Genomic DNA, 24,947 nt, shown 5'->3' on the forward strand with positions numbered 1-24,947 from the left:
CTACCTATCGTGTTGTCCCAACTCATTATTTTCAAATTAACTCTAATCTTCCACTTAGGAGCAACGAACTTCCTTCATAAGAGGTTTAAAATCCATGACACTCAATTCTTTTGTCTTTAAAGTTTAACGAGACGCCAAACAATTTTGATTGGTCGGTATTTCCAAGTTAAAACGTTGTGAGAAGTAATTAAAACACGTAAATGAAATAATCCGCGAACAGACAAAAAAATCGTATGATAATTTTATCAGCAAAATCTTATGGGAACCACTAATATAGCTTATTTGAAGCTGAATCATAGAAATGAGTCATCTAATATGATTAATTATATTTAAAGAATTTTGGGTAAATACTAACTTAACAATGGTCAAATTAAAAATCAATTGATCAACGTAAAGGAAAAAAATATTGTGAGAGTTCTTCATAATATTCTCAAAGGTGTGTCAGTGTGAATCCGCAAGTCAGCCAATCCGCCAAAAATTGAATAACGCTGAAAGCCTACGACATAAACAATGCTTAGAGATATAGACCTACGTTATTCCACTTCAAACAAATTATTATAGGTATCTGTCGTACAATCAAAGCATAAATGCATTTTACAAAAATTTAATAATCATCTTTCCTTACAAAATACTTAATATTAAAAATACAATTGTTCTCACATTACGTATCTCACATACAAATCTTAATTATTATGTTTTCGCATACAAAACGCACTACAACTCAAATAAACTTCGATGTAAGTACTAGTATCGTAGATAAACACAAAACAAAACTGTGCCATTAACTATTATGACACCGCGGCTATGGCAGTTATAAAAATAATACATTTGGTTAGCCATTAATCACATGGAGGTAACATACAGAACCGGAAAATGGATTAATTCCAGCGACACTCCGGTCCATTACAGTCAGTTCTATTAATTGCACACACGTCACATAAAGTTAAGTTCGCAGCGATGACTTGATGTCATCGGATAAGAATATCATTCGGTCGGACTATGTCTCGGAGTCCGTATTTGTCTGGTCTTGTCCGGCCATCTGCCGGCGGTATATTGAACATAACCTCTATCACTTGGAGTACCAGACGCTCTGCCCTCCACGTCAGTTCCTTCTCGATCTTTCTCTTCAATAGGCTCCATTGGGAACAAAGCAGGGGTCTCAGACCGTTTAGATCTATTCGAGCCCCGCAAATAATCTTCAAGCTGCTGAATTGTCGGCGTGGGAACAGTTTTCGCTCTTGTTGGCGACTTCGACGCCGACCTTTTCTGTTCGTAGCTCGGCGACACGTCGTCATACAGACTACGTCCAGTCTTAACTTTAGAAAACACCGGCGTCTGCAATTCTGGCAAATAGTCCTCTTTAACAGACAATCTTCCGTGGACATTTTCGTAATAGTCTTGTAAATATTTCTCGTTAAACTTTGCGAGCTCCTGTTCGTAATGAAATTTGTCGGGGATAGACAATGGGTCGGAAAGTCGTACGTAGTTTCCTGCTTCGAGGCCGCTACGTAAGGATCCGAATTTAGACTTTTCTAAATCTCTCTCTATTGGAAGATCGCCAAATTTAGTTTTGGTAGGTTCATCAAATAAATCATCCATTGTTGTTTCTTTGTCTTTCAATTTAGCAAGGTCCAAGTCTTTTGGTCTTTCGGCCTTTTGGACATGCCCATTTTGTTTGCCATTCGGTATTTGTCCGTTCTGTTTGTCATTCGTTACATGTCCATTCTGTTTGCCATCCACTACATCTGATGACGGGAGTTGTACTGCCTGTGTTACTATTGAAACTTTCTTCTCAGATTTAGGCGAGGAGATTGTCTTGTCAGTCTGCGAAGGCCGAGTAGCTGTGTAGATTCTAGGAGCCATGAGGTCTATGAGGAATAGAACAGCGACGACCAATGAGAACGAACCCAGCACTGATGCATTCACTATCAAATTGTATGGAACTGAGTCTAGAGAAGCCAGCTCTAGACCACCTGTGGAATAACATATTATTTTACTCTCACGTTCAACTAGGCCTGATATAATATAAGAAGATAGGTACATTTTATAGTTTCATTTCGGACTTACCCAAAACAAGGAAGAAGAGCATTCCAAAGCCAAGTAAGACACTCTCGAGTATCCGTCGCCCCTTGGGAATCTCATGGAAGACTCTTCCCAATATCAAAGCGAATGTTATGATGACATAACCTGGCAACATACAAAAATACAATAATCAGACAGTGTGCTATGCAATATGTTGTGACGCGCAAGTTTCTGTATCATAGCGTCTTTGGTCTGCGGTATAGTGCAATCTGGAACATAGTCTACTGTAGGTATATTTTCAACTAGTGTTTACTGTAAGATACAGTAGATCCACTAGTTGAAAATGTAAACGCGTCCGAGATGCCAGGCGCGTTTTCAACAAACATTGCAATCGGTGACATAATTACATGGCTTTTCTTCATTGCCACAACGCGTCATGAGCGTTTTTATAAGAGCCACACAAATTTCACGATGTGGATTGTGGCAGTTTTAGAGTGACCGCAACGCGTCTTTTTTGGCTCAATGAGAGTAACACAAGAACCATAAAGATGGTTCTGCACTGGGTCCTTACTTACTTGCTATCCCAGCAAGTTTCAAGTCAATTGCGTTCGCACATAAGCTACTATCTACCAAAACATGGCTCACCTCCATACACCGCGTCAGCGAAGGCGCCGCCGATGTTGTCCCACGTGACCGACGTGAGCAGCGACCACTCGCGCGACAGCTTCTGCAGCAGCAGCGCCAGCCGCGCCTCGTCGTCGCTCGACACGCGCTTCGTGACCAGGCACGCCACGCAGAAACACTGTATAAAGTAACATGCTATTGTATAAAGAATCTCTAGAAACAAATGCCGCTATGTCTACTCTACATCCAGTCTAATGTCAGCAAGTGAAACCGTGGCTTGCCCATGCGAAAGATCCAATCGAATCTCTTCTGCGATTCAGAACACTCGATTCGGTAAGCTAATTGTACGATAAGATGAACCTATTTTCAATTGAAAATACATCTGATCGTACGATAACTTACCGAATCGAAGTGTTCTGGATCGCCCGGCTGGACGGTTTCACGATGATAGCACACTATCTACAAGAGAAATTACAAGGCCAAGGGGAAATACTCCGGGTGACAGCACAACTACTGTGTAAGAACGATACGGCAAAGAACTAAGACCTAAGATTACCTACTAGGTTCGGTTTAAAGAATTTATTCTTAAAATTTCCGGTTCCGGAAATCACACTAATATTATAAAGGCGAAAGTTTGTATGTGTGTGTGTATGTTTGTTACTCCTTCACGCAAAAACCACTGGACGGATTTGGCTGAAATTCGGAATGGAAATCCACGCGGACGAAGTCGCGGGCATCAGCTAGTTAAGAATAAAAACAATAGGTTTATGGCAAAATTACAGCTGCAATGCAGATTGTTTTGATGACAAAAGTATAAAAGATGCAAAGCACATATTTTATAGTCTACCAATACGTAAATTATTACATAGATAAGCATAACTATCTACCTATAAATAAATAAACTATAAATAAAACTTGCATCACAAGGTTGTTTGTTTAGATGTACGAGTAGGTCTACTTACCTGCCTTGTAAAGAAACAGTAAAGTATTAGCACAGTATTGGTTAGATAAATAGAAATAGTCGTACGACATTCATACGTTGGTACACAAAGAATTTTCATCCTACCTACAACGTACTTTACCGACTTAGGAGACCTACTTATTTAGATCTCTGGCTCTGGGGAGCAAATAGTAGCCTTTTTGGTAAAGGGTCCTTCCTTATAACTACTTTAATAATTTCGTTCAGTCCCACAGTTGTCCGTCTGTCTGTCACAGGCGTTTAAAAATAACCTACTTATATATCGATCTTTAACTATACCCAATACCTATGCAAAAAATCACGTTGATCCGTTGCTCCATAGCGTCGTGATTGAAGGACCAACCAATAAACTAACAAACAAACACACTTTCGTATTTATAATATAGTGATAATATAATCTATGCGATTAAGCTCTGCCTAGTCCCTAATAGTCCAACTGCAGTCCTACATTGAATTCAATGGCCAATAATTGTGTGCTAATAGGTCTCAACTCAAAAGGCTAACTGTTCAGTAGTCCTCCGGAACAATGCGAGGCGCAAAGACAATGGGCTGGCTATTTGTCAGGAGTTAGCACTTACAGCCCTAAACCTTCGGAGCTACGACCTCTCGGCCGATTGCCGTTACGTCATTGTCCACCGTGGGAAGTGGCATTGACGACAATTGTGTTTGATGGTGTTTATAATGTTTAACTGAAGACATTTAATATAAGTAAATGAAGGAAAAGATTTGAGTAAGTATTTAAATAAAAATACCACGAAATACCTACCTACTTAGGTTAATTAGGGTTCTTTATCTCCAGAGAAAAAAACCGGCCAAGTGCGAGTCAGACTCGCGCACCGAGGGTTCCGTACTCGGATGTTTTTCAAAGTCAAAGTCAATTCAAAGTAAGTACAATTGTACTCTTTTTGATGGTCGAAATTGTTAAATTTGTACGATATAGTAGTGATAATTAATTATGTAACTTAAAACTAAATCTACCAGGGTTCCAAACGCGCCCAAGTCTGAGAAGAGCCCACAACAAACTCAGCCGGGTATTCTATTTTTTGTGTGATCATTTGACCTATAGCACGCGACAGGTTGAGATGGCAATCGGGGTGGTCAGCCGCAGTGGGTTAGCGCGGGCCTGTACTGGGCGTCCCCACCCCGATTGCCATCTCAATCTGTCACCCACTATACTACTCCACTTCGCATCACCTAGATCACAAGTGTAAATTAAAAATTTATAACATCCCCGACAAGTGAAGGTTACAGAAACTAGAAAAGAGCTGATAATTTTCAAACGGCTAAATCGATTTTCTTGGATTATAGCTAAAAACTCTCGATCCAAGCCACCTTTCAAACAAAAAAAAACTAAATAAAATCGGTTCATTAGTTTAGGAGCTACGATGCCACAGACAGATACACACGTTAAACTTATAACACCCCTCTTTTTGGGTCGGGGGTTAAAAAGGCATAAGTGTATTCTAGACTAATTTGTCAGTTTTAGAATGTTTTACGAATTTAACTTTTAAGGTTCCGTACCGAAATGATAAGGAACCCTTATTGGTCCTAAGTCAGTCGGTCCGTCCATCACACAGGAATTTGTTTTTGACTGGGACGATAGATTAACTAAATGTTATTTAACCAAACTACTTTAGGTATTTGTTTCTTATCAAGTTAGGGAATCGTTCGGCGGACGAGTCTTGACTCGCACCTGGACAATTTTTTTTATTATTTATAGATAACTACAGGATGCCCGCGACTTCGTCCGCGTGGAATTAGGTTTTCAAAGATTCCGTGGGAACTGTTTGATTTACCGGGATAAAAAATAGCCTATGTCCGTCCCGGGATATAAGCTAACTGTGTACCAAACGTCAGAATCAGTTAAACTGTTGGGCCGTGAAAAGGTAACAGACAGACAGATATAGAGACAGACAGACAGACACACTTTCGCATTTATAATGTTAAAATGGATTATAATTTTAGTCACTCAGAATTCAGAAAGCTTAAATCGACGTGCGGTCCCTTCTTAAAATGTGTTAATATTGTTATAATATACATATGACTTGTGTTTTTTTGATTTTTATGTTTTATGTATGCATTATAATTGTAGAACCTACGGGGGTGACATAGTCATCTTAGACTAAACCCCAACCAAAAAAAAAAAAGAAAAAAAAATCGATAAAGATACGTAACGAAAGTGATATGCGAAGTTACGTTTGAACTTCGAACCTCAAGAGTAGGTAGGTACGTACTTATAGGGCGCGACAGGTCGAGACGACAACCGGGGTGGGGACGCCCCGCACACCCGCACAGCCCCCGCGCTAATCCGATGCGGGCGAGCGCGGGTGTGCGGGGCACAGGACAGCTTGAGATGGCAATCGGACATGTGCCGAATTGCCATCTCAACCTGTCGCGTACTATCTATACATATAATAAAATTGTAGAAAACTGGTGTCTGTACAATGGAAATATATAAAAAAAAGTAGCAGGGGTTGTTATTATATCGATGCCGAACCCGAAATTGTAATTAATTTTTTTTTGTCTGTTTGTCTGTGTGTTTGTGCACGCTAATATCAGAAACGGCTTATTCGATTTAGATACGGTTTTCATTAATATATTGTAGTAAGCGCTTCACTTAATATTTAGTGTTTATTTCATGTCAATCGGTTCATAAATAAAAAAGTTATGTCAATTTAAAGAATCACGGCGAACATTTTTAACGTACAGAGTACGTACTACACGCCTCGCGCCTGAGCGTCCGTGGCTATATATAAAGCGCGCTGATTCCACGCGAACGAAGTCGCGGGCACAGCTAGTACCTAATAAGTATCTAATCTGTGGTTGTGCCTCAAGCTAGAGCAAGTAGGTAGTTAGTAGTTACCCTTGACCACTTGAAGGGCCGAATGTACGTTGGTTGAATGATAGGTACCTTCCTACTTACAGCTTACTAGAATCTCTTTCAATAATATCGTAAACTCATTGTCTTTTAGATAACTTTTATATTTATACCTATAGTTACCTAATAACATTGCTTCTCAATCTCAAATTACTATTATAATATACGTAATAAACAAACAAATAATTAAAACAAGTAGGTATAAGTTCGCGACAAGTCGACATGGCAATCGGGATGAGGCGGGGACGCCCCGCACAGCCGCACTATTCCGCACAAGGGTTGTGAGGGTGTGCGGGGCGCCCCGCCGCCTCATACCCCGATTGCCATCTCAACCTGTCGCGTACTATATGTACCTTTGCCTTCATAATGATTTAATTGCTTAGAACTATGCAAGTACCGTTAGATTGTATTTCAATAAATTGATAAATGTTCGAACAAGCAGTGAAGTAACAGCTAAACCACAACATTATTGTGAAACAACATTTGGCAATATTATGCTGCGTATAATGTCAAGCTGGTTCGCGGGCCGTGGCTCGCATTCGAAGAATTTTTAAGAGTATTTAATGTGAAATAAGTACAATTTTAAAGAAAAGGTAGTGCCTACTTAATTAGGTTACTACTTATGCTATTTGATAAAAAAGAAATTCCTTTACTTGAACAAAACTAACATCGAATGCTACCAAATTAAAAAAAAAAACCAAGCAGTTAAAACCTGCTACCCCTACTAATCGCAACAAAAGTTTAAAAATCGGCCAAGTGTGAGTCTGACTCGGACAGAAAGGATTCCGTACCATTTGCACAAGACATAACATTTTTTGTTTTCATGGCGGCAACTTTGATATGTTTAGTATTTATTGTTATAGCGGCAATAGAATAGACATATTTTGTCGATATTTCCCGTCCCGTCTCGCTACCACCGGAACTGGGGCGAAATATCGACAAAAAAAAAATTAATCATGGTAGGTAGTAGGTTATCTACATTATAATATTTTACCCATAAATTTTACCTATTATTTTTTAATAACGACACACACCTACAAATAAACGTTCTGCGTCAAAAAAAATAATTGTAAACAATACCCGTGGTGTCGTTGACAAAGCTCATGTCTTATCAACGATACCACTGGAGTCTGGACTGGACGACACCTGCACTGGGATGTCGTTTACCTTCGATTATATGAAGAGGTCTCCTATATACCTAATCAAAGTCGTTTAAAATTTTTGGTAACGACATCACTGCCAACTATAATACCCAATATTTTTTTTAACGTAAAGCCTCATTCGTCGACGGGGGTGTGTCGTTAGCAAAATAATGGCAAGATATAATAATTGAAAGACGCACAAAATAAGCCCTAAGCTCTGAACCCATTTCGATGAAGCTAAATGAGAATTTAAAACGCAATGTTACTACGGAAACAGTAAGTGTTCGTTTTACTGAAGATATTTGATATTTTATATATCAGTCAAGAATGCAGTTTATAGTACCTACCTACCTACAGCACGATTCTATCCATACAAGGAAAATGCACTAGCAACCCAATACGCATAAAAACCTACCCATAATATATATATTATTTACACAGATTAAACTAAAGCAAAAGTGCACTTATCTTACCTTGTAAGTCATAAAATCAGTAAACAAGTAGCAAAATGGTTATATACTTACAAACTCCACTATCTTGAGCGCGACCCACTTGTCGCAAAGCGCCATCGCGCGATAAGCCAGCGATTACACAACAGACTTACACAGCTGTTTGTTTACCGCTCCCGTAAACAGACACGACCGGCCGATAAGTCGGGACGACTTTTAAATAAGACGATTAGCCTGATTTTATAATTTAAATCCTTGAATTTTCTCACGTTCAGTCTTCATATCAATTGAAAAAAATTACAACCAGTAAACTCTATCGGCCGATCAAATTGGCCTTTATGTGGTCCCTGTTTACGACATTGACACGACACGACACGACACAGACACGATACGACACAGCAGAGGCTAGCTAGGTCGGAGGCGTTCGCGCACATCAAGCGCGCACTTTTGTTTGACACAAACTGGTATTTTCACGCGCTTCTACGTGTGACATTGGACCAAAACATCGCGCCAACACCTACTCGCAGCTCGCCTCGGCTGTGGCTATGGTGCAAGACACAAACACGTGCAGTGCCACAGTGTTAGTAAGCAAGAGTGAGGACAAAATAAAACACCAAGCGTTAAATATTATACTTAAATTTATTAATCAATTAATTGATACTGACATGCATTAATCAGACTTAAAAACCTCATAAAACCCCCTAGAATTAAATACGTTATTCAATTCATGCATTCCCCAGCGATAAAATGCACAGATTTTGCAAAGTGTACAATAGTAGATAATTTCATAATGCTTGCATTCATTTAAACCCCGAGAAAACAGTTCCAAATTGATTCATGTATTAATATACCTGATTTTAAAATAGACTTATTTGTACATTAATAAGATATATAACGTGAATATTTCATTGAAAAAACATCAAAAAGTACGGATTATAGAGCAATAATTGCTAAGGGCTCCGGGCGGGCCCGTTGTTCTTAATTGATAGTCTATTATTCCATTAAAAATTAAAAAAATACAGAATCGTACTTAAATATACCGATACTGGCTTACAAAAGCTTCCAATTTAAATTAAATTAATTGATGAAACTAATCAATTAGATGCTTAAGCCAATTAATTGAATGGCAAGCTTTTAAAAATCTAAATCAACCTATCCTAATTCCTAAAGTAATAAAATGCAGAGCACAAGAGACGGTAAAAGGAATATTTAAATGAAAGAACAAAATATTAGTCCATGCCACATCATCAGATTCCTGAGTACCTACTTTGACGTTTCTCGTTAATGTTAACTACGCGTAAAGCTGACAAAATTGCATAGAGATGTTAAACGTGACTTAAGTTATTACTTATTAGTCCGTTAAACTTAAGCCAGTATTTATAGTCAAACGATTAAGGATTTGTTAATCTCTATGAATAAAAAAGTACTTTGCGGAATAGACAATGTTGTGCCATCCACTGTGCTTTAATTGTTGGTCAAAGTTTAAAGTTTAACTAAAAGCGCAGTTAACGTGAACTTGAAAAGTTACTTAGGCCTTAGATTAATTAAGCCAATCGTTCATTCATTTAAATAGAAATAAACCGCTAAAATACGTAAAATTCTTTAAAATATTATTAAAAACGGGTATTTGAAAACTATTTAAAGAGTAGGTTGCATTAATATTGAGGAACACCGACCGGAATTTTCACAATGCATTTACGCGATGTTTTTACTAAGTATTAGCTTAGTTTCTATTCGAAGCTATGAAACCCGAATCGATCAGTCTCACGACCGGTATTTAACCTACTGAATTTCCAAGCCTGAACTAAACTATGGTCAGAAATCAGAATGTCTCTTGCGCTCCCGCCAAGCCTTTTACTCATCCTATACCTAGTCTAAGATTAAAAGATTAAAAAATAAAGACTCCAAACAGAGTCCAAATCATTTGCAACAAAACAGTAATGCAAAAAGCAGAACGAACACGTAGGTATAATTAATATTTTCCAAACGTAAAAGCAAAAGCATTACTTACACTGAAACAATGACAGCAAGATTACAGATTCTTGATCTCCGATTTATTCAGGACAATTTCAACTTTGTTACTCGTAGGTACAACAGTAACGCATTTTTGCTAAGTGGATTTTGTTAAGTCCCAAAAAGGATTTTTTAGTTATCGTCAAAAACATGCGAGCTTGATTGAAAATAAGTAAAAACTTATGTCTCAAAAAAGTATGATAGGTAGATACTATATTCCAAAGGATCAATTTTTATTTTTGCCCTACATACCTATCACCCACCTACTTTTTACAAATATCAGAGTTTATTGGTAATAACTCCTGGGATTAACCACTTTTTATCAAAAGGTCATGTCCTACCGCTAAAGAGATCTTTAAATCGACCACTGCGCAGGTCAAAGTTTATTTTTACCTGACGTGTATAAAACCATACGTAGGTAGATCTAGGATTTTTTTAATCTCAGTTATGTATGCTACTTACCTTAGCAGATATCGCGGTCGTATATTTAAATTAAATAAATATTTTAACTTGATAGTCCATTTACGTGCATTCCGCTAATGCATTACTGCTTGTGGCACAAGAAAAAAATGTGGTTGAATGCCGGCCACATTAGCGTTGGTAATGTTATGACACCCATGCCCTATTCCTACTCCAATGTGTTAGTTAGTAAACAGAAACTTAACTGAGATCACAAACCAGTTATGTTCCAAAATTCATTAGTAGGAATCTAAATTTTAGTAATAACTAATAACAATAATAATTGTAAATAATGTTCTCAATCTTTATTATTTACCAAAATGAAATCATTATTATTTACCTAAATATAATTAAGATATTGACAAAAAACTTAAAATCATTGCAGTTTTATAAAACTTTTTTTTCTAAATAAGTTGACAGTTTTGTTAAAATTTGATTACTGATTAGGTAAACTTTTTTCAGTTCCATAATAATAATAATTATTATTGAAAATAAAATATAAATAAAATAAATAAAAAATAAATTAGACAAAATTAATGGTTTTTGTTATTTATGTATTACTTTTAATACAAGCTACACTGTTCAATAAAAGAACATGAAATCTTAGCAATTCTGTAAAGATTTACCGATTTATGATCTCAGATTTCAGTTTCGGAAGAGAAGCTTATTATTATATAATGTGCAATAAACCTTAACTAGGGATTTAGAAAAAATGCAATTTTACGTGCAACACAGACAAAAACAAATCAACATAGACAAACAAAATAATTAGTATTAGTAATTAGTATAAGGGTTAAACAGCATCTCTCCAATATGGCATACAGAGGTAAAAAAGGTATAATATTTCAGTAACCTCTATCCACCGAGAGAACTTAATATAGGGCTCTCTCTGTTACGTAATCCCATACATATGACAAAGATAATAAAGTCTCTGGGCGTTAAATATTTTGAGTGACCAACCATTAATTACAATGAGCCTATGTTCTCCGTACTAACTTGTTTCCGTGGATATAGTACGGAAATCATAGGCTCATTTGTGATTGGTTGGCCACTTAACATGAGAGAGCCCTTATTAACTTCATGAAACTGCAGATTGTTTGCCAGCATCCTCTTGCGTAAGAGCTTCAGATTTAAGAATCTTTAGACGTTACCTTCGATAAACTTACGGACATCGAAAGTGTCCGTGAAAATATCAGCTCAGCCATGATCGCGCATTTTGTAATTTAGAAGATTTGTACTATCTGAATAAGTTAAGCTTTGCGTACTGTTGCGTGTAGTACTTTTTTACGCATCTAAATACCTATATTATAGTAATTCATAATATTATAGAGCTTGAAGTTAATTCCACTCGATTTTGATTACTTACATAAAAAGACGCAGGCGTTTCGGGGTCATCCCTGACCAGAAGCAAAGCTGCTATATATTTTTCGGTGAAAGTTATTTCAGTCCGATTTGGTTCCACCACACGATGTTCAATCTTATCCAGTCCTCTACTGTCCAGTCCAGAGTTCAGTCAGTCAGTCTTTACGAAGGAGTCAGGTAAATAGAAATTGCTATCTCGGGTCTCAGGAGGTCAGTCAAAAGCAGTCACCATTAACGCTACCGGTGACGTTTTTTTAACATTTTACCCTCCGGCGGTGGAGTTCAAACGTATATTATGTAAAAAAACTGTTTGGCTTTAAAATTTCAATGTTTGCACCTAGCAATAGACTATATTGGAGAGTATACTGTCTACCCAGTAAGAACAGACTCACTCCTGATCCTCCTTGTCATCCTGGTTCTTGGGCAGCATGAACTCCTCGAGCGGGTTCTTAGTGGTCCAGGGGTTGAAGTCATGAGAGGAGGACGTGGCTGCACGCGGCGCGGGCGGGTCTGGGGCACCCCACACCTCCGAGCCGAGCGCCATGTTCAGCGAAGACATACAGGGCATGCCGTACATTTGGCTGGACCAACTGCAGACAATACAATTTAGTAAGACTTGTTAAAACTTTTGAACCAAAAGTGAGCATCGAGTGCGGGTGCTAGCCGTCGATCTAAGTCACGGGGCAGGGTTGATCGGTGTATTCCCACCTAGTTTCAGACTGTAATATGCTCAGGTCACGAAAGTATAAAAACTTCCAAAAGTTTAATAGCAATAATGCCAAAAGTGAGCATTGCGCTATGCTTCATGGCTGTACGCAAGCATTAATGCGCTGCGCTCCGCCTCGCGTACTTGCGCAGGCAACGCGTCAGCGTGAAGAAGCCACCCGCCGTGTTCGCGGCGCACATACATCCGCTCCAACATCGACTAGTTAACCATCACTAGGATAGGATTTGGGAACTTACTCGTCGGCGGAAGCGTGCCCAACGCTGGCGGAGCGCACATGTTGCGCGTTGTGCTGCAGCGCCGCAGTGCGCTGCGCCTCGCGTATCATGCGCAGACGCCGCGCCTGCGAGCCGCGCTCCAGCGAGTAGGAGCTGGCGCCAGCGTTGGAGGCAGCCGGGCCCTCCTCCACGTGGACCAGTTCCACGCCGCGCTCCAGACTCCAGCGACCTATCTGTATATGACAAAAAATGTGTTGATATAGCCGTATGGTTAAGTTACACGCGATTAACCGCTACAAAAGTCGCCGTAGGCGCTGGCCGATGGCCTACATAGATGTGCAAAATTGTTCTAACTGATGCAAAACAGTCGAACCGTGTATGTGTGGTGTGGTGTATAATGGAAGTTAAAAGATGAAATGTTTTACAAACAACTCTCAACCCAATAAACTGCACATAGTTCAATAACCCTTTCTTCGGGCTTTGCCTTAGTCGGGCAAAAAACCTTTGGAGTCCGAAAGGTACGAGCAATTAGGGTGGCGCCCTGGCACTGGAAAGTAAGCATTGGCAGACCCTCCACTAGGTGGATAGACGATATCAAACGAATCTCTTGGAGCCGCTGAATTCAGACGGCGCAGGATTTGTATATTACAAGAGACCTATGGTCATGACATGAAGTCTATCGGTTGACGACGACGATGATGATGATGTAGCTGCGCTTAGGCATGTAGGGATACAATACCTACCTCGCGATACTGCCGCAAAAGTTGCGGCGACTGCGGCAGCGACCAGTCCACCGCAGGCCGCGCGCCGCTGCCCCACGCCGCAGCGGCCGCCGCGGCCAAAGTCTTGCGGGCCATCGCCGCGCCGCGGTGCGAGCGGTACTCCACTATGGCCGCGCAGGACGCCGGCGAGCGGCGGATGCGGACTTCCTCAACCTCGTCCGTTAGTGCGTACAGCAGGCGCACGATCTCGTCAGACGGCATCGCCGCCGGGATCCGCGATATGAATATGCGGCAGTTGTTGACCGACGGGCATACACCTACAAGAAAGTTGAGATTACCAACATCATAGCTACAATCGCAATATTTGTTTTTTAATTATACCTACAGCGTGCTTGACAAATCATATATTATGACAAATGAAATATGTAGTAGGTACCGAATAGTTAGTGTCATGGGTTCTTTCGTTGACTCTGCTACTTGTCAACTTCAACCTGTCCTTTGAATTCACAGAAGTTTTTTCGAGTTCATTTCCGCGATCACACGTGAATCTACACATATCTACACATCGGTCCTAATCTCGGCTTATCGGGATGTTATTTATTTAAAAACATTATTTAAGGCGGAATTTACATAACGAAATTAGTGGCACGAAATTAATGTCCTGAAACTAATTTCATAATGTGAATTCCGCTTAACACCTTGTAAACTATACTCTATGCACAGAAAGCAGTTAGTATAGCGCTCTCTCTGGTATCCCATACGTAAATGACTGTGACAATATTCTCAGTGGACGTTAATCATTTTGAGTCACCAACTCATTTGTATGGGAATACCTAACAGAAAGAGCGCTGTATCTATATGTATGTTCTTTCCGTGCATAGAATATAGCGCTTGGCTGCAATCAGACCTGGTAGCAAGTGATGATACAGCACGCTTGCCTGAAAGATACCTATATTAAAAGTGCAGGGCAAAACTGACGCCAGAAAGACGTATTTATGGTATTCTGCAGCAACTTAGCATTTTAGCTGACAGTTGAGACTTGAGTATCAGCCAATCGCAGGTGATTGCGATTATCAAATTATAGCTGTCAAACTAACACAGTAAGACTATACTGAGTCAAGAAATACAAATTATGAATAGGGTATCATTTATTTTAAAATAATGAAACGATGATGATTGCTAACAGAGGCGAGGTTAGGCCGTGGCACTGACACGGAGTAAACTAAACAACGTAACATGATATGTATTACGTACCTACATTCATTCAGACAGAGAGGATTAAAGTTACCTTACAGTTTGTGTTAAGCTTAGACCGCAAAAAATAATAACAAATCTGATTGGTCGACTGAACACATGTCTGCTCTGCTACGCTAAGTAAATGCCTAGGCCTAGGTTAGAACTTAGATGGACGCGAAACCAAATTGATTTTCGATTGATTTTGAATGATGTTAGTCTCTTCTTCGACTAGCGATGGTTGGCAGTCAGCTTCGTAAACTTCGTACTATTCTTCGCGAGGCGGAACAGTTCGGGCACTCGCGATTCAGTCACTCTCGGATGTTGCGACCATAAGAGTCCCTCTTCTTCCGGAAACTTGTTCCCAACATGATGACTTGTAGGAATTCGTACCTCGCGTGACCGAGTACTTACGTGCCTCAGATATGCAACTTTTCTCATCTTGACTTACCCAAAATTCACGTTTTTGATTGACGCATCGCAGGAGTTCCTACATTCGTGACTATGAGTCTAGACATGGTAAAGAAGCGAGATGGTACTTACCCAGTTGCCACGATGGTCTGATCATGTAGTTGTTGAACATGTGTATAGCGTTGCTCGCCTCAGCCACTGTAGCATACATCGCGAAGGCATACCTGAACAGAGTATGAGCTATACCAAAAAATTCGATTCAGCGAATTTATCAACCAATAAGGTAGCTATAGTACGCGACAGGTTGAGATGGCAATCGGGGTATGAGGCTGGAGGACGCCCCCGCACACCCGCACGTGCAGCGGGATAACGCGGAGGTTGTGCGGGTGTGCGGGACGTCCCCACCCCGGTTGATATCTCAACCTGTAGTGCACTATATATTTCCTTCAGCATCATGATCAACCCATTGCCGGCCTACTGGCTTACTATTGGCGGGCTTAGGCTCAACTCACACCGCCGCGGAATGGAAGCGGATTTCTAAAATATTACAAAGCAATATTGGCTTCTATCTCCACCACGTAAAACACAAATTTCTCGCCCAAATGTAAAATTCGCCGGAATGCGCGGGAATTCCCGCGACTTCGCGGGAATTTTCTTTCTCAGTAGAAATTGATGCTTTATAGTGTGGAGATAGAAGTCAATATGCTATGTAATATTTTAGAAATTCGCTTCCATTCCGCGGCGGTGTGAGTTGAGCCTTATCCTTAGAAAGGATTTTTAGAATTCCAAAGGGATTAAAATCATGTGGGAAAAACAGTTCAGAAATGTCATCATTATCAACTCATTCGCCGCGATGAGTTGATGATGATGATTCTTTACTGAGAAGGGTCACTTCTCATGTCCCGGCCTCATTAACGGCCAACAACGCGATGTTCAACGGCGTTTCCCGTTAAACGTAGATATAATATAATATAATAATATAATATAATATAATAATCTTTATTGTTTCCCCATAAAAAATTACCAAGAAATTAGGTTAAGCCACTGATGCCTAAAATAAGTTGTACACTTGTGTTATAGGCATCAGGGCTCTCCCCTTACAGAATTGAAAATTATGTTATGTGTATTAGGTGAAGTTTAATATATACCTACATATATACATACTAGATGACCTCTCTCGGAAATAGACTAATATAGTACTTATAATGTATGTCTGCTATCTGTGTGTGTATGTGTGTATATGAGAGAGGGTGTGTAAGATACAATAGTGTGAAGAGTTTCGAGGGTATTTAGATGAAATCTATAACTTCAGTTTGTATAAGTTATTTAAAAGTGGTAAGTAAATTTTCGGTGTCTTCATAAGATAATTTATGTAAGTATGAAATTAGTGTTTTTTTGCAATTAGTTCTATTTAGTGGGTAGATATGTGTCAATGCATTAACTTTATTATATATATGAGGCCCCTGGAAGCAGTAAAATTTTTCAATGAAAGCTGTTTTTAATTTATGTGGTATGCTTGCTACTTTATGTATTCTACGATTGTTTAGATGAGAAGCGTCATACGTTAGTTCACTATGCTGTTTCAATAATATACTCAATATGAACAACTTTCTTACTGAAAGAACTTCACAATCTTTATAAAGCAAAAATGTTGGGTACCGAAACGGGCGAAAAGTGGACACCTTTAAAATTGTGCGTTGACCAACTTCAGCTTTCATTAAGATTGTTTTAGACGCTCCTCCCCAAGACGATATACAGTATGTAATTACAGATTGGCACAAGGCTAAATATATAGATTTTAATATTTTAGGTTCAACTACATGCCTAAGATTTTTGAAAATGTAGATCATTTTATTCAGTCTACTCCTTAGTATATTGATATGTTGCTTAAAATTTAAGTGACAGTCTAGGGTCACACCCAAATATTTTATATGCTGAACTTTTTCCAATGTTGGACAACTGCAAGGGAAAATATTAGAATGAGAGCATGAGTGAGCTACTATATGGAGATTATCGGGGAATTTAACAGTTTGACGTATTGAAAAGGTGATATATTTGGTTTTATTAATGTTTAGGGACAGAATGTTATCATGAAGCCATTTAGTAACAGTGTCAAAACCCTCTTGCGCTGCCTCAAACACCTCCTTCCAAGAGTCCGCAGCAAAGACAAGTGCAGTGTCATCCGCATACGAAACAATTTGCCCCTGTCTCAGTTGCAAGCGAGTAAGGTAATCAATGTAGATAAGAAAAAGAGTAGGTCCCAATATGCTGCCTTGAGGCACCCCATGCGTAACCATCAGGTCAGTACTTGTGTAGGACTCCACTCTAACACATTGTACTCTATCTGCTAGGTAATCTTTAAATAGTTTCAGCTGAAGACCTCTGATACCGATGCATTCAAGCTTATCAAGTAAGACTGGGATGGATACGGTATCAAAGGCCTTAGCCAAGTCTAAAAAGATACATATGCATTTTTTACCCTGATCGAGACTGTTAGCTATATAGTTTGTTAAGGTATGTACTGCATCATCCGTTGATTTACCGTGTCTAAAGCCAAATTGATTTTGAGATAAGAGATTATTATTTTCTAAAAATTGCACCAATCTTGTATTTATTATTTTTTCCAAAATTTTAGATAATGATGGCAAAATAGAGATTGGTCGATAGTTGCTAATGTTATTTTTGTCCGCATTTTTAAAAATTGGTCGAACCTGACTTTTTTAGGGCTTTTGGAAAAATGCCTTTCTGCAGGCAGCAATTGAAGATGTGAGTTATTGTAGGAATTAAATGATTCTTACAATTTTTAAGTAACTTATTATTGATTCCATCCCATCCTACTGTACATTCATTTTTTAGATTTTTAATAATATTATTTATTTCCGCTTCGTCCGTATCTAGTAGCACAAAAGATTTTAATTTATTTCGGGATGCTCGATCCAATCTGGATGCATTATCACTCACACAGTCAAAACCTTCAGCTAATTTTCTACCAACGTTAATAAAATAGTGATTAATATGTTCAACCGATAACTGTGGGGAGTCTTTAAGCGTTAGTAATTCTTTATTATACCCTGTTTGCTTTGGGGAATTTATCATATTTTTAAGGACATTCCATAGCTTTTTATTGTCATTTTTGGCCATATTCACCTGTTCTTTCTCATAATTTCTTTTAATTTTTTTCAAAAGAGAATTACAGAAATTTCTGTAACGTTTATAAATAAGACTTATTTTTTCGTTTTCTGGAGAGCACTTGGCTTTCTTGTGCAGTTTATCTCTATGTCTTATGCATCTAAGAAGTCCAGGTGTAATCCATGGTTTGATAATTTTTTTCCGCCTTGACAATGTGACTATTTGAGTATTGTTATTAATAGCAGTGCTCAATGTATTTATTAGGTGATTTAAAGCAGAATTTGGGTCCGGATCGTTTAACAGTGGAGTTAAATCACTATTTAATATGTCTGAATATAATTTTTCTGTATTAATTTTTTTAATATGGGTGATGGCATACTGAGTAATAGGCTGTTTTATTTGCATATTTAAAATTACAGGCTTATGATCAGTTATTTGTGTTTGTGGAACTAATGCTGTGGAAGGATTTTTTGTTTTTAGCAACACATGGTCAATACATGATCCACTAACATCTCTCGTTACAAAACTATGAGCAGGTAATAAGCCATGAAATGCAGTAAGGTTGAGATATTTTTCTGAATTAGAGTCCATTCTATCTGCAATGAGATCTATATTAATATCCCAGATGTAGCCACAATCAACGTACAATGGCATTTGACAATGCCGTTTGGCGTTAGACAATTTTAACCACTATTCAGTTGACATTAGACGTTAACTGTTCAAGTGTGAATAGAATAGCGGCACCAGCGTGTCCTCGAAGCGGTCGTGAGGAACGCATGTTTCCGGTGCACACTTGCCCAACATAAACTCACCCGCGATTCCATTCGGAGAAGTTAATCATGAGGCGGAACTCGAACAGCTGCCCCGCCTGCCAGAAGAGCGGCACCAGCATGTCTTCGAAGCGGTCGTGAGGAATGCTCCCGATGAACACCTGCCATACCTAACATAAAACTCACCCGCGATTCCATCCGGAGAAGTTAATCATGAGACGGAACTCGAACAGCTGCCCCGCCTGCCAGAACAGCGGCACCAGCGTGTCCTCGAAGCAGTCGTGAGGAATGCGGCCGATGAAGATCTGCCGTAACAACATTGATTCTTATATAGTAGTTTTATTTATCTCATCTTGAACCAGAGGAAGGAAAAAACGTCTTAGTCCATTCCTCATCGTTTCCGTGGTGCAACCCCGACATTGCCGCAAACATAATCAGTCGTTACAGTTGACGTCACAAAAAAGAGTTCTACCTTGAAGCCCTTGAAGGTGATATTTTTATAACTCTATTTGGTGATATGAAAGAGACGCGATGGCGCGGCAAAGATGAGAATTCGATTAAGTCCTAATCACACAAGCGTTTGTCGTACGTGCGCGCTCGTCTATAGAACGATTCCGCAAATATCTGCTTGCTATAGATATCGATTAGGTCCCAATCACACGAACATTTGTAGTGCAAGCGCGCTTGTCTAGGGAACGATTGTGCAAATAATATGTATGCTATAGAAATCGATTAGGTCCCAACACACAAGCGTTTGTCGTGCATGCGCGCTCGTCTGGGAAATGATTCCGCAAATATCTGACTGCTGTACTTAGAAATCTATTAGGTCCCAATTCACACAAACGACTATAAGGCTCCTGTGGGATACTATTCCGCAAATAGGTACGACATACTAATTAATAGGTATACCTAGTAATTGATAAGCTCCCAATCACAATGTCGTGCGTACGCGTGAACTTGAAAATGATTTCGCAAATACAACAAAAATAATAAAGTAATAGAAATCTAAAAAGTCCCAATCAACCGAAGTATTCCTACGACAAACGATTCCACAAAAATACGTAGTAAAAATCAATTAAGTCTAAATCACCCAAACATGTGTGCCTTCGTGCTCGTCTCGGGCACAAAATATCCGCAAATATCATAAAAATCTAATTAGATCCCAAACACACAGACAGCGTTTGACGTGCGTGCGCGCTCCTCTAGGGTAGGCATAAATCGTAGAATTCAGGACTTAGGTCTCATCACACTAGGTTCGCCGTGCGCGCGAGGTCCTGACTCCTCTGATATTTAGAGATGGTAGTTACTGAGTGTCGACTTGACCCTATGGTTTGACTAGCCTATTGTTCATAAGCCAAGACCGGTTAAATACCACCTCTACGTCGCGTGTAAACCGATAAGGCCAGAAATAGTCGACCACGTCAATATATCTAAGTGGTTAGGTACATAAGAATAAAAGACGAGACGAGACTTGACCAGCGCAGCGCAGTGCGATGCAGCCGACTGCTGGATGCCAATACAGCATAAACATTAAACCCTGCTCTGGTACCTAAATAGGTACATACTGTAGGTAGGTAAGCCATTGGTTAGAAGATAGATACGTGAGCATCATAGATATGTATGGTGAGCATCAATCCAGCCAAGCCAAGAATCAAAATGGCGACATGGCTGATGAAGATTGGCGGGAAAACACTCATTATGGCTCTAAAAGGCATTTAAATAAAATATATTAGTGTTTTACCTCACAATTCCTTGAAGGCTCCGGGCCACTCCATGCTTGGACTGCTTTTTTAAAAATTCTTTGGCCATTTATTTGGGTTAATGTATAAGAAGGATTATTTTCCATCAGCGATAGTAATCTTGATGACAATTCATATTGATTCACTCGATTCACTTCACTTGAAAAATATTGCTTTAGCATAGAAGGCATTTTTGATATAGATTTAAATCTTACAATAAATAATATGTTTAATATTTAATTAATAACGCGTATTTGCCCTTTTTGGAAGCAATAAACACGTGCGAACTTCATACAAAGAAATAATAAAATGGCGTATTTCCAAAACAACACAAAATGGCGCGTTGCATAAAAAAGCCAAGCTAAAACTTTCGTGAGGGGTTGTGACCTTGAAAAATCAAAAATAAACAGTCAACTCATTACTTATTTTTAGTAATTTTGACAAAAAAAAATATTATGGATTATCAAATTAAATAATATACTCTAAAATAATAAAACTTAAATTTCTGTACTTAGTTACACATAAATTAGCATTTAATTTTGACGAAATAATATAAAATTAGTCAAAAGTTCTAATGGCGGAAGTTAAAGTTTATAGAATTCCTCGTGTCAAAATTTAAAATATTTTGACAATTTCAAAGAATTACGTCCTTTGAAAAAGTTCAAAAAGTCGATAAAACAAAAGTAACTAATGTCAAAATAAAGTTTAAATATCGAAAAAAATGTTGGTAAAAGCCTTGAAGCATAATCATAATCAAAAGGAAAATCTAAAGATAAAATAATTCAGAAATGTAACCGAAAATTAAAAATAATTTCAAACTAGATCTTGGAATTCGTGTTTTAACTTTGTTTCCAACAGGTTTCCATTCTAACAAAGAAAGCAAAAGTAAGAAAAGAAAAGACCACTGACCAGTTTATTAGTTTATGATTGTTTTATTGAATTTGAACCACAAATGAATGAATTTGAACTTTAAGTTGGTAAGAAGAATCATCAAAATATAATTAGGGTGACCATGCCCATGAACATATTTAAAACCCAAAACCTTACTCTGTTAGCATCTTTTTTCGTAATTTGACTAGTATCAAGACTATTTTTTAATTGTATTCTTAAAATATAAATACGTCGAGTTTTTGGGTTCATTCTTAGAATTTGTTGTTTTGTAAAGAATCCGAGTTTTTTCTGATTCATATGCTTTATGACTTTGGGACTAATTGCTGTAATTGCTTCCAATTGTATAGAACTGATTTGTTCTTTCGGTATACCTAAAAAATATATAATATGTTAAGGTTGATCATAGGGGCTAATTTTTTTTGATCGCTAGTCATGCTAGTGCATCAATATTAATGTCACTAAGCATAATGCGTTCAAAATCAAATAACATAAGCAATGCTAAGAGAGAAGCTCGAAATATTTATACCCGAGCATAATTTCTACACAATTAAGTACAAAATATGATAATAAATTTTTAACTTTAACTTAACACAAAAATTTTGCTTTACAATTAAATAAAATATTGAGTCTTCCAACTTCATGTGACGACCACTTATATGGCTCTCCATATGCATCAGGATGTGTAGCAATGTTATATAGAGTCTGGAATTTTACAATTTTCTTACAAATTCAGTTTGTTCACAAAAACTGCCATAAATATCTACTTGATAAAGTTACCTTTGTTTGTTTCACGCTACACCTATAGAGCTTACTTAATACATCAAATGTAAGTTCTTTAAATGTCTTTGGTGCTATCCTTTGTAAATCATGCGAAGGAAATCCACAAATTAAATAGCCCAGCTCATTTATTTGCGAACCACTTTTATACCAATCATTGCCGTAATAGCGTCTGTATGCTGCAGCAAGTATTCCGAACTGAATATAAAGAGTTTTTATTAGTAGGTATTGCGTAAGTAAGTATTATAGGAAGGTAGGTATTGTGTAAGTAAGTATTTTATAGTAGGTATTGTGATGTGAGCCATGATAGCGACTTCCTCCTCCTATTCGAGAGGTCAGGGGTTCGATCCTGGGCACGCACCTCTGACTTTTTGGAGTTAACTATGTAGGTTTTAACAATTAAATTTCTTTGTTTAATGGTGAAAGAAAACATGGCGAGGAAATCTGCATGCTTGAGAGTTCTTTATAATGTTCTCAAAGGTGTGTTGATTATGACGTTGATAATATTGTAATGTAGACATTAATAAAAGGAGGGGTCATCAAATAGCCGCCTCGATTTATTTTACTTTATCAGGGTTAAAACTGACTGGTAGTTTAATGACAGGCGGTTGAAAAGTTGCCACAATTCATTAATGATTCTAGGCTTATTTCATGCTTTGACGACATAATATCATAATGTAAATAAGGGGTAGGTAATTATGCGATCGCGGAGCATATTGCTTGCTTGCTTCTACTCCAAAGCATTTGAGTCCAACAAACCTTTCTGTTTTCAAGAGGTACATAACGTTTTGAAAAATAGTTAAAAACGGATGGGTCTCCAAAATCCACGTAGTACAAATCTTCCTCAGGAATTACATTCAATAGCCTTTCAAAGGCCAAAAATTCTCTACCCTGCAAAAATGCTGCTGTTTTCCCATCTACAATTAAAAAATTTAATACCTACACTTGTTATCTCTTAGATACATCGCAGTTCCAAGAAATATACGGAGGTAATAAAATATTTACTTTCATTTTTATTTTACGTCACTTACCAGTAACAATATCCCATGCTAACAAAGCTCTGGATATTGGAATAAAAGCCTTTTTAGTATTTGATAATAGATGTAAAATTGTTTCTGGATCTAATCTTAAAAAGGACCTGGGTGGTCCAAAAAAGATAATGTCCATTGAATTATCAGTTTTTATTCTATTATCCACTTCATCGTAAAAGTCCTCGTAAATAACATCATCTGTAAAAGCCATTTATCATTAAAACTATTTAATTACAAAATGCAATACAAGTTAAAATATTGTGCCTAGTTATAAGTTACTAGCTAACGTTCAAAAGATCAGGTTAAAGCTTAGTGTTACATCATATGATCTAATTGACTACCTACTTTGTTTAACTACTAACTGTCTTCAAATGTATTATTATATTTACGACTTTTAATGTATTATTTTATCTTTTATTTATGAAAAAATACCTGTTTCCGTAATTGCAATCATAGAATTTTTTTCATCTTCATAGTGCAATTCTAACTCTTCTAATGATTTGGTTTGCTTTTGTTGCGTTAAAATACTGTAATGTAATGTTAAGAAAAAGTTAATTACAGTGTAATGATAATTACTCCTTGTTTTACCTAACAGACATCCATTGTAAGACATGGGTATCTTGTAGGGCATTCTGTACTAGGTACATGATCTTGTGCCACTTGCATCGTCTTTCTACTTAAATCATCCTACCAATATTGCACTTTCCGATAAGAGATATAGGTGTAACCTCATCGGTTCTTCGAGCTTTACGCTCTGCCTAACTAGTTACTTTAGCTTTGAAAGTCATTGAGCTATGTCGTTTAATCTGGTTCTTAAAACTGTAACTCTTCCGTTCAGGTTTGGCCATTAAAAAAATTTATTATTGCATGTATTATCAGATTTTAATACAATTACCTTTTTAAAAAGATGAATGAATGAAGCCATCTTAATATTAACATGTTTGTAATGATTGATAAATAATAATCATCATTAATATTGAATATTACTAAAAATCTCGTTGGCTGCAGTTTTCAACGATACTAAAATAACTAAGTATTTATGAGAAAATGTATCGTTGAGAAAAAGTATTACTTTTTCAGACAAAAGAATATTTCAGTTTACAGTAACTAAGTTTATTTGCAGGATTTGAACTTACAACCCCTTTAGGTACAGCGGCAGAAGTGTTCTCCGATATACCATTGATGTTGGAAATCTTGCTCCTCCGAGCAAAATATTTTTTACTGTATACAAACCAAAGTCTATGCTTAAAATCGAAGCTTAAAACAAGTGTAAATTAAAAATTTTCAACACCCGCGACAAGTGAAGGTTACAGTACCTAGAAAAGAGCTGATAACTTTCAAACGGCTGAACCGATTTTCTTGGACTATTCCGCG

General features: G+C 37.9%; 1 protein-coding gene across 1 annotated transcript; it reads right to left on the bottom strand.

The window, feature by feature from the left end:
• Positions 1-1,831: 1,831 nt before the first annotated feature.
• On the bottom strand, positions 1,832-24,574 carry LOC123871863. The gene is made up of 16 exons (XM_045915871.1): positions 24,469-24,574; positions 24,006-24,100; positions 23,574-23,771; positions 23,302-23,459; positions 22,543-22,740; positions 22,374-22,467; positions 21,951-22,136; positions 20,877-21,019; positions 19,322-19,440; positions 15,369-15,460; positions 13,614-13,909; positions 12,892-13,103; positions 12,321-12,518; positions 2,668-2,824; positions 2,068-2,187; positions 1,832-1,973 (listed from the first exon to the last, which is right to left on the bottom strand). Exons 1-15 carry the CDS (start codon positions 24,510-24,512, stop codon positions 2,173-2,175), a joined length of 2,205 nt encoding a protein of 734 aa, XP_045771827.1. The 5' UTR covers positions 24,513-24,574; the 3' UTR covers positions 1,832-1,973; positions 2,068-2,172.
• Between the last annotated feature and the right edge of the window lie 373 nt (positions 24,575-24,947).

Source organism: Maniola jurtina, chromosome 14, assembly GCF_905333055.1.
Source record: "Maniola jurtina chromosome 14, ilManJurt1.1, whole genome shotgun sequence".
Lineage (NCBI taxonomy): Eukaryota > Metazoa > Arthropoda > Insecta > Lepidoptera > Nymphalidae > Maniola > Maniola jurtina.

Bases quoted from the DNA above. Each gene is read 5' to 3' on its own strand.
- LOC123871863 (XM_045915871.1), bottom strand. From the start codon at position 24,512: ATGTTAATATTAAGATGGCTTCATTCATTCATCTTTTTAAAAAG. The intron at 23,772-24,005 runs GTATTTTTTCAT...TGGCTTTTACAG, and splicing joins GATTGCAATTACGGAAACAG to ATGATGTTATTTACGAGGAC. The intron at 12,519-12,891 runs GTAAGTTCCCAA...TATTGTCTGCAG, and splicing joins GGGCACGCTTCCGCCGACGA to TTGGTCCAGCCAAATGTACG.